Source organism: Lepisosteus platostomus, chromosome 9 (genome assembly GCF_059453375.1).
Source record: "Lepisosteus platostomus isolate fLepPlt1 chromosome 9, fLepPlt1.hap1, whole genome shotgun sequence".
NCBI classification, from domain to species: Eukaryota; Metazoa; Chordata; class Actinopteri; order Semionotiformes; family Lepisosteidae; genus Lepisosteus; species Lepisosteus platostomus.
This window is the reverse complement of record NC_142619.1, coordinates 1157271-1172488: the sequence shown is the minus strand read 5'-3', so window position 1 is coordinate 1172488 and position 15218 is coordinate 1157271. Positions and strand designations below refer to the sequence as shown.

Genomic DNA, 15218 nt, shown 5'->3' with positions numbered 1-15218 from the left:
GGGCCCGCCCGCGGGCTCTGCGGCGTGTCGGTGTGTTCGCGTGGAACACGCCAGGACCCCTCCTCTGTGGGACTGGGACTCGGCGCCTCTCACCCGGACACCCCCCCCGTCGGGCTGTCTGCCGTCACCCCAGAGCCACCCTGAAAACCGGGGCAGGAGACAGAAGGCCGGGGGCCGTAGAGAGTTGTTTATTTACCAGTTTTTTCATGCTCGTAGGGGGATGAAACCCGGCCGTGTTAGAAAATCGATTCTACACTTTTCCAGCAGGGGATATTGAAAACCTGTGCCCCCCAGGTGGGGCAGTGGGGTCCGCTCAAAGGCAAAAGGAAATTCAGTGTGTGGACTCCTCTCCTGTGGGCACAGGGGGAGAGGAGAGGGAGTGAGACAAGAGAGCGAGGGAGAGAGACGAGGGAGAGGGAGTGAAGGAGAGAGGGAGTGAGACGAGAGAGCGAGGGAGAGAGAGAGGGAGTGAAGGAGAGAGATGAGAGAGAGAGAAGGAGGGAGAGGGAGGGAGAGAGTGAGATGAGGGAGAGAGGGAGTGAGAAGGGAGACGAGGGAGACGAGGGAGAGAGACAAGGGAGACGAGAGAGCGAGGAAGAGAGGGAGTGAAGGAGAGAGATGAAAGAGGGAGTGAGACGAGGTAGAGATGGGAGAGAGATGAGAGAGAGAGGGAGGGAGAGAGATGAGAGGGAGTGAGACGAGGGAGAGAGGGAGTGAGAAGGGAGACGAGAGAGCGAGATGAGAGAGGGAGTGAGACAAGGGAGAGATGGGAGAGAGGAGAGAGGGAGACAGGACAGGATGTTACAGCTGTGCTCGATGGGAAAGACGTCAATGGGGAAATTCAAGGTCTTAACTGCCGGGGCAGTACACATACAGTACCGACCCTCGCTCTCTACAACAGCAGGCGAGAAGCGACTCTTTCAAACAGGCAGGCTTGGCTTTTCTCATCTGCTGGCAGGTGGCAGGAGGGAGGAGCACCCCCTGGTGTTGACACACACCTACACCTCACTGCACACGCACTCATCGCCCACTTGGATCCCAGTGGCGCCGTCACTCAACTGACAGACCACCAGTTCCAGTCCGAGTCCGGGGGGGGCGGGTTTCAAGTCCCACCCTGTGCCAACACGTGCCAGGGAACAAGGGGGAACCACCTGGGAACACGTGTGCGACCGCCATCACATCCCGCGCGCGGGCTCGGGGTCACGGAGGTGGAACGTGGCGATGACATCACTCTTCTGCCCTGCCGGTTCAAACCCCGCCTCCCTGGCGATGTCAGCCACCCGCTCGGCGAATCCCGTCTCCTGCTCCCTGGACAGGTCCAATATGTACCTGAGACGGGGGGGGGAGGGTTAGACCATACAGCTGAAGTGACAGAGCTTGCTTGACTGAGCGACTGCAACTATTCTTCTGCAGGGAGCACTGCTCAACGTCCGCTCGCTGACTGCCACAACACGGAGCCCGAACCCATCCTCCCGTTTCATTCCCAGTTCGTCCAATCCAGGGTCCCGTCCCAGCGCGAGGGGGGTACACCCTGGACAGGACGCTAGCCGGTCTCGGGGACACACACACACACACACACACACACACACACACACACACACACGCAGCAGGGTCAGTCCTCCCAGCGTGTCTCTGGACTGTGGAAGGAGACCCACACTAACACCGGGAGAGCGTGCAGACTCCGCCCAGACCGCACCCCAGGAACTGAACCCAGGGCCCCCCCGAGCGGCGAGGCGACAGTGCCGCCCCCCAGCTCGAGGCCACCCGCCTTGCTGTCCTTCCTCCTGATCGCACATGGAGATGTACACTCGCTGAAAGAGGAGGGTTACTTTTTGGGCCTGAGGCGAAGTAGGTCTCGCAGCACCACAGAATGACCGGGGGGGGGAGGGGGGAGGTGGGGAGTCCGTTCCGGTCCGGCTGGGCTCCTCCCGTTTATTAACACGTTCCGCCACAAGAGGACCCCGACGAACGCCCTCTTCCCGGAACAAAGCGCTCCGGGGGGGCATCCGGGGAGTCATGGGCGTGACCGCCTCGTTCCCGGGGCGCGGGGCCAGGCTGGATCACACCGGGCGGTGTCCCGTCAGCCTGGGCGCGAGACGGACAGATGGCCGCCGTGTTATTTTCAGCGGCGCGGAGAGACATGAATGTTTCATGCGCACCAGGGCCCTGAATAATTCAGCAGGCAGCTGTTCACGCGCTGGAGGCCGTGAGGAAAGGGACAGGTGGTGCTGAACAGGGTGTGAGAGGCACGTGGGGAGTCAGGCGGGCTCTGCAGGGCCCCAGCGAGCGCCCGGTCTGGGACCGCAGCGGAGCTGCACAGCGCAGGGAGGCCCAGAGCTCGGTCCGGACTTACTTGGCCAGCTCCACGACCAGGCTGGCTCCCGGAGCTGCGATCGGCCTCAGCGTCGCCCCCAGCTGGTGCACCACGCTAGGACACAGACACAGAGACGGGCGTGAGGGTCTATCCCAGCAAGCACCAGGCACAGGGCAGGGTACAGCCTGGACAGGACGCCAGTCCATCACAGGACACACACACACACACACACACACACACACACACACACACACACACACACACACACACACACACACACACACCAGGGCCAGTCCATCGCAGGACACACACAGACACCAGGGCCAGTCCATCACAGGACACACACTCACACTCACACTCACACTCACACTCACACTCACACTCACACTCACACTCACACTCACACTCACACTCACACTCACACCAGGGCCAGTCCATCACAGGACACATACAGACACACACACACTCACACCAGGGCCAGTCCATCACAGGACACACACAGACACACACACACTCACACCAGGGCCAGTCCATCACAGGACACACACAGACACACACACACTCACACCAGGGCCAGTCCATCACAGGACACACACAGACACACACACACTCACACCAGGGCCAGTCCATCACAGGACACACACAGACACACACACACTCACACCAGGGCCAGTCCATCACAGGACACACACAGACACACACACACTCACACCAGGGCCAGTCCATCACAGGACACACACAGACACACACACACTCACACCAGGGCCAGTCCATCACAGGACACACACAGACACACACACACTCACACCAGGGCCAGTCCATCACAGGACACACACAGACACACACACACTCACACCAGGGCCAGTCCATCACAGGACACACACAGACACACACACACTCACACCAGGGCCAGTCCATCACAGGACACACACAGACACACACACACTCACACCAGGGCCAGTCCATCACAGGACACACACAGACACACACACACTCACACCAGGGCCAGTCCATCACAGGACACACACAGACACACACACACTCACACCAGGGCCAGTCCATCACAGGACACACACAGACACACACACACTCACACCAGGGCCAGTCCATCACAGGACACACACAGACACACACACACTCACACCAGGGCCAGTCCATCACAGGACACACACAGACACACACACACTCACACCAGGGCCAGTCCATCACAGGACACACACAGACACACACACACTCACACCAGGGCCAGTCCATCACAGGACACACACAGACACACACACACTCACACCAGGGCCAGTCCATCACAGGACACACACAGACACACACACACTCACACCAGGGCCAGTCCATCACAGGACACACACAGACACACACACTCACACCAGGGCCAGTCCATCACAGGACACACACAGACACACACACACTCACACCAGGGCCAGTCCATCACAGGACACACACAGACACACACACACTCACACCAGGGCAAGTCCATCACAGGACACACACAGACCAGGGCCAGTCCATCACTGGACACACAGACACTCAGACACTCAGACACTCAGACACTCAGACACTCAGACACTCAGACACTCAGACACTCAGACACTCAGACACTCAGACACTCAGACACTCAGACACTCAGACACTCACACCAGGGCCAGTCCATCACAGGACACACACAGACCAGGGCCAGTCCATCACAGGACTCACACAGACTCACACCAGGGCCAGTTTTCCCAGAAGACAATTAACCCAGCACCACGTCTCTGAACAGTGGGCAGCCGGAGTCACAGACCTGCAGGAGCAGTAGATGATGTGAAACCGCTGTCTGAAGCTCTGCTTCTCGTGCAGCCTGGACACGCTGTCCACTGGCAGGAGAGTGACCTTCACTCTGTCCAGGAGCAGCAGGGCTGGGGCAGAGAGAGAGAGGGCGTTAACTCACAACACAGCGACAGTAACAACAAGAACAGGAGACACACAGTCTGTACAGACACAGCAGGGCTGGGGCAGAGAGAGAGAGGGCGTTAACTCACAACACAGCGACAGTAACAACAAGAACAGGAGACACACAGTCTGTACAGACACAGCAGGGCTGGAGCAGAGACACACAACACAGCGACAGTAACAACAAGAACAGGAGACACAGTCTGTACAGACACAGCAGGGCTGGACCAGAGACACACAACAAGGTGACAGTAACAACAAGAACAGGAGACACAGTCTGTACAGACACAGCAGGGCTGGAGCAGAGACACACAACACAGCGACAGTAACAACAAGAACAGGAGACACACAGTCTGTACAGACACAGCAGGGCTGGAGCAGAGACACACAACACAGTGACAGTAACAACAAGAACAGGAGACACAGCAGGGCTGGAGCAGAGACACACAACACAGCGACAGTAACAACAAGAACAGGAGACACAGTCTGTACAGACACAGCAGGGCTGGAGCAGGGAGACACAACACAGCGACAGTAACAACAAGAACAGGAGACACACAGTCTGTACAGACACAGCAGGGCTGGAGCAGAGACACACAACACAGTGACAGTAACAACAAGAACAGGAGACAGTCTGTACAGACACAGCAGGGCTGGAGCAGAGACACAGAACACAGTGACAGTAACAACAAGAACAGGAGACAGTCTGTACAGACACAGCAGGGCTGGAGCAGAGACACACAACACAGTGACAGTAACAACAAGAACAGGAGACACAGCAGGGCTGGAGCAGAGACACACAACACAGCGACAGTAACAACAAGAACAGGAGACACAGTCTGTACAGACACAGCAGGGCTGGAGCAGAGAGACAACACAGCGACAGTAACAACAAGAACAGGAGACACAGTCTGTACAGACACAGCAGGGCTGGAGCAGAGACACACAACACAGTGACAGTAACAACAAGAACATGAGACACAGTCTGTACAGACACAGCAGGGCTGGAGCAGAGAGACAACACAGCGACAGTAACAACAAGAACATGAGACACAGTCTGTACAGACACAGCAGGGCTGGAGCAGAGACACACAACACAGCGACAGTAACAACAAGAACATGAGACACAGTCTGTACAGACACAGCAGGGCTGGAGCAGAGACACAACACAGCGACAGTAACAGTAAGAAAGGGGTAAAACAGACTCTGTCCAGTATACAACAACAACAGAGTCAGAGGTGTCCCCAGCGGCTCACTGTAGTCAGGAGTTTTCCGATTGGCTCCGCGACCAGTTAAAGATTCCTCGCCTTCCATGGTACCATCTTGTTGTGCTACACTGGTTTGTTCATCAGGGTCACAGACACTCCTAGAGGCCAGAGCCTGGAATAAGGTCTGTACTGTGTGATAGGACACGTCCTGAGCTGTCTGGAGAGAGAGAGGGGTTAATACAGACTCACTAACTGGACACTCCAGTACATGAACACTGCACTGAGAGAGAGGGGGGTTAATACAGACACACTGACTGGACACTCCAGTACATGAACACTGCACTGAGAGAGAGGGGTTAATACACACACACTGACTGGACACTCCAGTACATGAACACTGCACTGAGAGAGAGGGGTTAATACACACACACTGACTGGACACTCCAGTACATGAACACTGCACTGAGAGAGAGAGGGGTTAATACACACACACTGACTGGACACTCCAGTACATTAACACTGCACTGAGAGAGAGAGGGGTTAATACAGACACACTGACTGGACACTCCAGTACATTAACACTGCACTGAGAGAGAGAGGGGTTAATACAGACACACTGACTGGACACTCCAGTACATGAACACTGCACTGAGAGAGAGAGGGGTTAATACAGACACACTGACTGGACACTCCAGTACATGAACACTGCACTGAGAGAGAGGGGTTAATACACACACGCTGACTGGACACTCCAGTACATGAACACTAACTACATTAACGACAGTACAATACAAGACACAGGCACTAGACCTTGGTGTGCTGTCCATTGAGTGTTTTGAGCAGTGAGGGCTCATCAGTCTGGATGCCGAAGGAGATGTAGGGACTGGTCACAATGTCACCCCAGTATCCCCGCACTGGAACACGGTCCCCCTTCTGAGAGAGAAAGAGGTCAAAACAGACAACTGGCACAGCGACATTTTCAGTCACGAGAGAGAAACATAAGAGGTGGAGTGAGCCCCGACGAAGGCGACCGACATGTCTGAAGACCCTGCCCGACGCCAGGCTGCGGTTGGCCGACCCGTAGATCCCCTCTCTCATCTCGAAGGCCACTCCCTGCTCCCTCCAGCGCACGTACTGCTGCTTACTGATGAGGGAGGCCTGGGACACAACAGAGCACAAGACAGATTACCTCCAGGAGGAGACCGCCAGGCCACAGCCCCAGTGGGGGGGCTGGGGTCAGAGCTGTGTACCCCAGAGGGCAGTGGCGTCAGATCTCACCCCCTTGTGGTGCAGCTTCAGCGCGAGGTCCCAGTCGAAGGCCCCCATCCGCGAGTCGAAGCGGCTGCCCAGGTGCTGCCTGACCCGAGCGTCCCACAGCCGGCCCACGGGGAAACTGGACGAGCCCCTCCAGAACTGGCACACGCCCTCCAGCTGGTCACGCTCCTTGTACTGGGGGGACACGGAGGCGGGGGGGGCCGGGTGAGAGGCGGGCGGGGGGTTCGCCAGGCCGGCGGACGGGGGGGGCGGGGCCACGCAGACCTTCAGGGCGGTGATGTCCACATTGGGCAGCAGGGTCCTCGGCCCCGTCTCCATCCCCGTCAGGAAGTGAATCAGATCGGTGCTCCTCTCACTCAGGTACTGAGCTGTCTGACTGCGAACCAGACTGTTGCCATACAGCTCCAGGAACAACTCTACCTTCTCTGAGAGAGAGAGAGAGGGGGGTTAATACACACACACTGACTGGACACTCCAGTACATGAACACTGCACTGAGAGAGAGAGGGGTTAATACAGACACACTGACTGGACACTCCAGTACATGAACACTGCACTGAGAGAGAGAGGGGTTCATACAGACACACTGACTGGACACTCCAGTACATTAACACTGCACTGAGAGAGAGAGAGGGGTTAATACAGACACACTGACTGGACACTCCAGTACATGAACACTGCACTGAGAGAGAGAGGGGTTAATACAGACACACTGACTGGACACTCCAGTACATGAACACTGCACTGAGAGAGAGAGGGGTTAATACAGACACACTGACTGGACACTCCAGTACATTAACACTGCGAGAGAGAGAGAGAGGGGTTAATACAGACACACTGACTGGACACTCCAGTACATTAACACTGCACTGAGAGAGAGAGGGGTTAATACACACACACTGACTGGACACTCCAGTACATGAACACTGCACTGAGAGAGAGAGGGGTTAATACAGACACACTGACTGGACACTCCAGTACATTAACACTGCACTGAGAGAGAGAGGGGTTAATACACACACTGACTGGACACTCCAGTACATGAACACTGCACTGAGAGAGAGAGGGGTTAATACAGACACACTGACTGGACACTCCAGTACATGAACGCTGCACTGAGAGAGAGAGGGGTTCATACAGACACACTGACTGGACACTCCAGTACATTAACACTGCACTGAGAGAGAGAGGGGTTAATACAGACACACTGACTGGACACTCCAGTACATTAACACTGCACTGAGAGAGAGAGGGGGGTTAATACACACACACTGACTGGACACTCCAGTACATTAACACTGCACTGAGAGAGAGAGGGGTTAATACAGACACACTGACTGGACACTCCAGTACATGAACACTGCACTGATAAGACTGGTGATCTCTGGACTGTAGGGTTACAGTGTGACCCAGACTGGACCAGCGATCTCTGGACTGTGGGGTTACAGTGTGACCCAGACTGGACCAGCGATCTCTGGACTGTAGGGGTACAGTGTGACCCAGACCGGACCAGTGATCTCTGGACTGTGGGGGTACAGTGTGACCCAGACTGGACCGGCGATCTCTGGACTGTGGGGGTACAGTGTGACCCAGACTGGACCGGCGATCTCTGGACTGTAGGGGTACAGTGTGACCCAGACCGGACCGGTGATCTCTGGACTGTGGGGGTACAGTGTGACCCAGACTGGACCGGCGATCTCTGGACTGTAGGGGTACAGTGTGACCCAGACCGGACCGGTGATCTCTGGACTGTGGGGGTACAGTGTGACCCAGACTGGACCGGCGATCTCTGGACTGTAGGGGTACAGTGTGACCCAGACCGGACCAGTGATCTCTGGACTGTGGGGGTACAGTGTGACCCAGACTGGACTGGCGATCTCTGGACTGTAGGGTTACAGTGTGACCCAGACTGGACCAGTGATCTCTGGACTGTGGGGGTACAGTGTGACCCAGACTGGACCGGCGATCTCTGGACTGTAGGGGTACAGTGTGACCCAGACTGGACCAGTGATCTCTGGACTGTAGGGTTACAGTGTGACCCAGACTGGACCGGCGATCTCTGGACTGTAGGGGTACAGTGTGACCCAGACTGGACCGGCGATCTCTGGACTGTGGGGGTACAGTGTGACCCAGACTGGACCAGTGATCTCTGGACTGTAGGGTTACAGTGTGACCCAGACTGGACCAGCGATCTCTGGACTGTAGGGTTACAGTGTGACCCAGACTGGACCGGCGATCTCTGGACTGTGGGGGTACAGTGTGACCCAGACTGGACCGGTGATCTCTGGACTGTGGGGGTACAGTGTGACCCAGACTGGACCGGCGATCTCTGGACTGTGGGGGTACAGTGTGACCCAGACTGGACCAGTGATCTCTGGACTGTGGGGGTACAGTGTGACCCAGACTGGACCGGCGATCTCTGGACTGTGGGGGTACAGTGTGACCCAGACTGGACCAGAGATCTCTGGACTGTAGGGTTACAGTGTGACCCAGACTGGACCGGCGATCTCTGGACTGTGGGGGTACAGTGTGACCCAGACTGGACCAGTGATCTCTGGACTGTAGGGTTACAGTGTGACCCAGACTGGACCGGCGATCTCTGGACTGTGGGGGTACAGTGTGACCCAGACTGGACCAGAGATCTCTGGACTGTAGGGTTACAGTGTGACCCAGACTGGACCAGTGATCTCTGGACTGTGGGGGTACAGTGTGACCCAGACTGGACTGGTGATCTCTGGACTGTGGGGGTACAGTGTGACCCAGACTGGACCGGTGATCTCTGGACTGTGGGGGTACAGTGTGACCCAGACTGGACCGGCGATCTCTGGACTGTGGGGGTACAGTGTGACCCAAACTGGACCAGAGATCTCTGGACTGTAGGGTTACAGTGTGACCCAGACTGGACCGGCGATCTCTGGACTGTGGGGGTACAGTGTGACCCAGACTGGACCAGTGATCTCTGGACTGTAGGGGTACAGTGTGACCCAGACTGGACCGGCGATCTCTGGACTGTGGGGGTACAGTGTGACCCAGACTGGACCAGAGATCTCTGGACTGTAGGGTTACAGTGTGACCCAGACTGGACCAGTGATCTCTGGACTGTGGGGGTACAGTGTGACCCAGACTGGACCGGTGATCTCTGGACTGTAGGGGTACAGTGTGACCCAGACTGGACCGGCGATCTCTGGACTGTAGGGGTACAGTGTGACCCAGACTGGACCAGCGATCTCTGGACTGTAGGGGTACAGTGTGACCCAGACTGGACCGGCGATCTCTGGACTGTGGGGGTACAGTGTGACCCAGACTGGACCAGTGATCTCTGGACTGTAGGGGTACAGTGTGACCCAGACTGGACCGGCGATCTCTGGACTGTGGGGGTACAGTGTGACCCAGACTGGACCAGAGATCTCTGGACTGTAGGGTTACAGTGTGACCCAGACTGGACCAGTGATCTCTGGACTGTGGGGGTACAGTGTGACCCAGACTGGACCGGTGATCTCTGGACTGTAGGGGTACAGTGTGACCCAGACTGGACCGGCGATCTCTGGACTGTAGGGGTACAGTGTGACCCAGACTGGACCGGCGATCTCTGGACTGTAGGGGTACAGTGTGACCCAGACTGGACCGGCGATCTCTGGACTGTGGGGGTACAGTATGAGAGTATTAGCCATACCTTGCAGGCCCATCCTACTGGGTGGCTCCAGAGCCAGCGAGAGCAGGAGGAGGTGCCGGGCGATCAGCTCCAGACTGTTCTCTACAACATAGAACTGGAGACCAGGGAGAGGGAGAAGTGACCACAGGGCTCTGTGAACTGGGCCTGAGCTGTGTTTGTGGCCACAGAATTGTTCTCGATGTCACCTGCCACTCACATGCAGCACTGGGCCGCCAGCCTGCCCTGCCACGGTCTTCAGGAGGTGGCGCAGGTCCCCGCTGCCCATCAGCAGGATGCTGACCTCAGCCTGCTGTCCGAAGGCCCCGGGCGCTGGGAGGGAGAGGGAGAGGGAGAGGGGGAGTGCTGGGGGACCGGAGCCACCGACATGACAGCAGGGAGACGGACAGTGGAGCCAGCAAGGAGAAGGAAAGAGAGAGAGAGAGAGAGGATCCAGTGGGGAGAGAGGGAGAGAGAGAGGGAGGGAGAAGGACAGGGACAGGGACAGACAGTGTCAGGAAGTGTGTCTCTCACCAGTGTCTATGAGGTCCAGAGCTGGACTGAGGCCCCACCAGGTAATACAGCCAGCGCCCTCTACTGGACTGCCTGCAGACATGCTGACAGCAAAACCAACAAAACAGGGAATCATACAGTGTCCCAGTGTCAGTGACAATGTCACTGTAGACACAGCTCTGTCCATTCAGTGACAGAGCTTTGTCCACAGCGACACTGTCCCAGACACTAGAAGGTTATTCAGTGTCAGAGCTGTGTCCACAGTGACACTGTCCCAGACACTAGAAGGTTATTTACTGACAGAGCTGTGTCCACAGTGACACTGTCCCAGACACTAGAAGGTTATTCAGTGTCAGAGCTGTGTCCACAGTGACACTGTCCCAGACACTAGAAGGTTATTCAGGGACAGAGCTGTGTCCACAGTGACACTGTCCCAGACACTAGAAGGTTATTCAGGGACAGAGCTGTGTCCACAGTGACACTGTCCCAGACACTAGAAGGTTATTCAGTGACAGAGCTGTGTCCACAGTGACACTGTCCCAGACACTAGACGGTTATTCAGGGACAGAGCTGTGTCCACAGTGACACTGTCCCAGACACTAGAAGGTTATTCAGGGACAGAGCTGTGTCCACAGCGACACTGTCCCTGACACTAGAAGGTTATTCACTGACAGAGCTGTGTCCACAGTGACACTGTCCCAGACACTAGAAGGTTATTCAGTGACAGAGCTGTGTCCACAGTGACACTGTCCCAGACACTAGAAGGTTATTCAGTGTCAGAGCTGTGTCCACAGTCACACTGTCCCAGACACTAGAAGGTTATTCAGTGACAGAGCTGTGTCCACAGTGACACTGTCCCAGACACTAGACGGTTATTCAGGGACAGAGCTGTGTCCACAGTGACACTGTCCCAGACACTAGAAGGTTATTCAGGGACAGAGCTGTGTCCACAGTGACACTGTCCCAGACACTAGAAGGATATTCAGTGTCAGAGCTGTGTCCACAGTGACACTGTCCCAGACACTAGAAGGTTATTCACTGACAGAACTGTGTCCACAGTGACACTGTCCCAGACACTAGAAGGTTATTCAGGGACAGAGCTGTGTCCACAGTGACACTGTCCCAGACACTAGAAGGATATTCAGTGTCAGAGCTGTGTCCACAGTGACACTGTCCCAGACACTAGAAGGTTATTCAGGGACAGAGCTGTGTCCACAGTGACACTGTCCCAGACACTAGAAGGTTATTCAGGGACAGAGCTGTGTCCACAGTGACACTGTCCCAGACACTAGAAGGTTATTCAGTGTCAGAGCTGTGTCCACAGCGACACTGTCCCAGACACTAGAAGGTTATTCACTGACAGAGCTGTGTCCACAGTGACACTGTCCCAGACACTAGAAGGTTATTCACTGACAGAGCTGTGTCCACAGTGACACTGTCCCAGACACTAGAAGGTTATTCACTGACAGAGCTGTGTCCACAGTGACACTGTCCCACACACTAGAAGGATATTCAGTGTCAGAGCTGTGTCCACAGTGACACTGTCCCAGACACTAGAAGGTTATTCACTGACAGAGCTGTGTCCACAGTGACACTGTCCCAGACACTAGAAGGTTATTCAGGGACAGAGCTGTGTCCACAGTGACACTGTCCCAGACACTAGAAGGTTATTCAGTGTCAGAGCTGTGTCCACAGTGACACTGTCCCAGACACTAGAAGGTTATTCAGTGTCAGAGCTGTGTCCACAGCGACACTGTCCCAGACACTAGAAGGATATTCAGTGTCAGAGCTGTGTCCACAATCTTTAACTTTGTATAGGTGGTGATAGCTGATGAACTATGGTTGCATCCCTAGAGTAGAAACACTCAAAGCTTCATTACACATACTGTAGATGTACACACACACAGCTGTGACCCTTACACTGGCTTCCATCAGCTCGACTTGAATTTCTTTTAAGTTTTATTCTACTATAAAAACTACATGTACAAACTACGTTTATATATATATAATTTATATCTTAAGTGTATCATCTGCTTCTGCGATGGGTTTTGGTTAAATTCCCCTCTTTGTGCGTCTCCTCCACAGGGCTGGCATTAACTGGCGATTTATCAGTAAACAACACGCAGTAAAACTTCAGCAAAACTCCACAGCACACCTCGGTTCAGTGGATGAAAGCGGACTGTGCGTGGCTCCGGCGTGACTGAAATTACAGAGAGAGTTCGGACTTAATTTCACCGGCAAACATTTCTTAAAATAGTTTAATTCAAAATTCACAGGAACACCAACACGGCCCCACCTCTCCCACGTACAGGGGGGCTTTCAGTCCGGCAGAAAATTAACTACAAACACAAAGTCACAAGGAAAAACACCAGAAATGACCGCTCACCTGTCGACTCGCTAGCCTTGCGCCCAACGGTAGAGTTAGCATCTCGCTGCCTGGCAACAGCAGGGGGGCTTATACTTCCTGGGCGAGGGCGTGACGGGCACGGAGATCGACCAATCATCCTCAGGAATGGGCGAATGCCCCGGAACCGGATGGAAATCGCGCCAATAGGAGCGCGGAGGTGGGCGGGCTCTGAGGGTCAGCGAAGGTGTGTTACCGTAATTTCAGGAGAAGGGACGCATAGTAGTGATCTTGAGTCTCAAGGTCTCAAGACTGGCCACAAGGAGGCACTACTGGGCACTGGAGTTTTTAGTCACGCAATCCGTCACTTTTTCTAACTGCTTTATTCATTCAGCATTGGGTCCAGCGTCTATCCCACTAGGCAAAGGGTTGAAGGTAGGGTACACCCTGGATGGGACGCCAGTCCATCACAGGACACACACACACACCCACACACCAGGGCCAATCACCAGACACACAGACACACAGACACACACTCACACCAGGGCCAGTCCATTACAGGACACACACACACTCACACACTCACACCAGGGCCAGTCCATCTCAGGACACACACAGACACACACACTCACACCAGGGCCAGTCCATCACAGGGCACACACACACTCACACACTCACACCAGGGCCAGTCCATCACAGGACACACACAGACACACACACACTCACACCAGGGCCAGTCCATCACAGGACACACACAGACACACACACACTCACACCAGGGCCAGTCCATCACAGGACACACACAGACACACACACACTCACACCAGGGCCAGTCCATCACAGGACACACGCAGACAGGGGCCAGTTTTCACAGAAATCAGTTAACCCCCCAGCGTGTCTGTGGACTGTGGGACCACTCCATCACCACGCTGCCCGTTTCTAGTGTCATGTTTCCCTTAAATCCAAGATTCCTGCCCACAGCTGCCTGCACAGATAGATGGTCTTCATTGAAAGGGCTATAGTTTTTGGGGTGCTGTAAAATGTCCATAGTTAAATGTCACAGCTGTGCTCCCAGGCCAATCTCTATAGCCCAGTCTTCTGATTCTGCTCTCCTGTCTGTCCCCCGAGCCCGTCCACACTCTAGGGGTGACAGGGCTTCTCCTGCTGCGCCCCAGAGCTCTGGAACCCTCTCCCCAAGGACATCAGAGAGTCTCCATCTCTAAACTCCCTCAAATCCAGACTCAACACCTCCTTCTTCAGAAGAGTCTTTGCTGAACTGGTTCTGTTCTTCCCCCTCTGCTCCTCCTGCACTCACGGCCCCTGACTCCTCTCACCGTGCCGTCTCATCCTGCGCATCTCCTGCATGTTTTTATCGTTGTGGTTGACATTCTGTAAAGCGCTTCGAGAAGCCAGCTTTAAAAGCACTATATCAAATAAAGTTGTTGTTATTATTATGATAGTCCAGCTCTTTCAACAGAGCAAGAGAAAGTCTCCCCTCTGTGTAGTACATATTATGATATGGATATCTGATATTGATGACAGGATATTATGCAGTAATACTATTATCTGAGATGCTAAGTGCTCTATGAATCAGCTCTTGGTCCACACATGCAGTAAGACTGCAGGAGAGTGACCGCTGTGCAGCTCACAGCTGGGCGGCGTCTCGGAGGACAGCGGTCTGCTTCTGTCTCAGAGTCAGGACCGCAAGCCCCTCCTCTTCGGGGCGCTCCGGCTCTTTCCCGTTCTGCTCCGGTTTCCTGCGCCTGCCTCCTGCTCCGGCCCCTCCCTTTCAAAGCCAAACGCGCTCCCCCCAGTCTGGGCTCGGCTCCGGGAGACTACCCGCGAGCCCAGGAGGGGCTTCGCCCCGGCGTCCTGACCGTCTGGGTCCGGGGCTGGGGGCGCCCGGTACCCCTTTAATTCCCCCGACCCCTCGCCGGATCCCACTCCGGCTTTTAACTTTGTCTCCCGGCTC

At 55.3% G+C, this 15218-nt stretch overlaps 1 protein-coding gene across 4 annotated transcripts; it reads right to left on the bottom strand.

Annotated features, from left to right (window-relative positions):
- Positions 1–166: 166 nt before the first annotated feature.
- dnaaf3l (dynein axonemal assembly factor 3 like) lies at positions 167–13730 on the bottom strand. Of its 4 annotated transcripts, none has more exons than XM_088646343.1 (13): positions 13289–13729; positions 13058–13102; positions 10924–11006; positions 10610–10722; positions 10414–10507; positions 7006–7166; positions 6745–6915; positions 6502–6624; positions 6277–6396; positions 5515–5683; positions 4110–4224; positions 2354–2428; positions 167–1329 (listed from the first exon to the last, which is right to left on the bottom strand). In XM_088646343.1, exons 3-13 carry the CDS (start codon positions 11003–11005, stop codon positions 1176–1178), a joined length of 1377 nt encoding a protein of 458 aa, XP_088502469.1. In that variant the 5' UTR covers position 11006; positions 13058–13102; positions 13289–13729; the 3' UTR covers positions 167–1175. The 4 variants fall into 4 exon arrangements, with proteins under 4 accessions (XP_088502469.1, XP_088502468.1, XP_088502466.1 ...); XM_088646342.1 differs by having other exon boundaries at positions 6277–6399; positions 13289–13728; XM_088646340.1 differs by having other exon boundaries at positions 6277–6624; positions 13289–13730.
- Positions 13731–15218: the final 1488 nt, after the last annotated feature.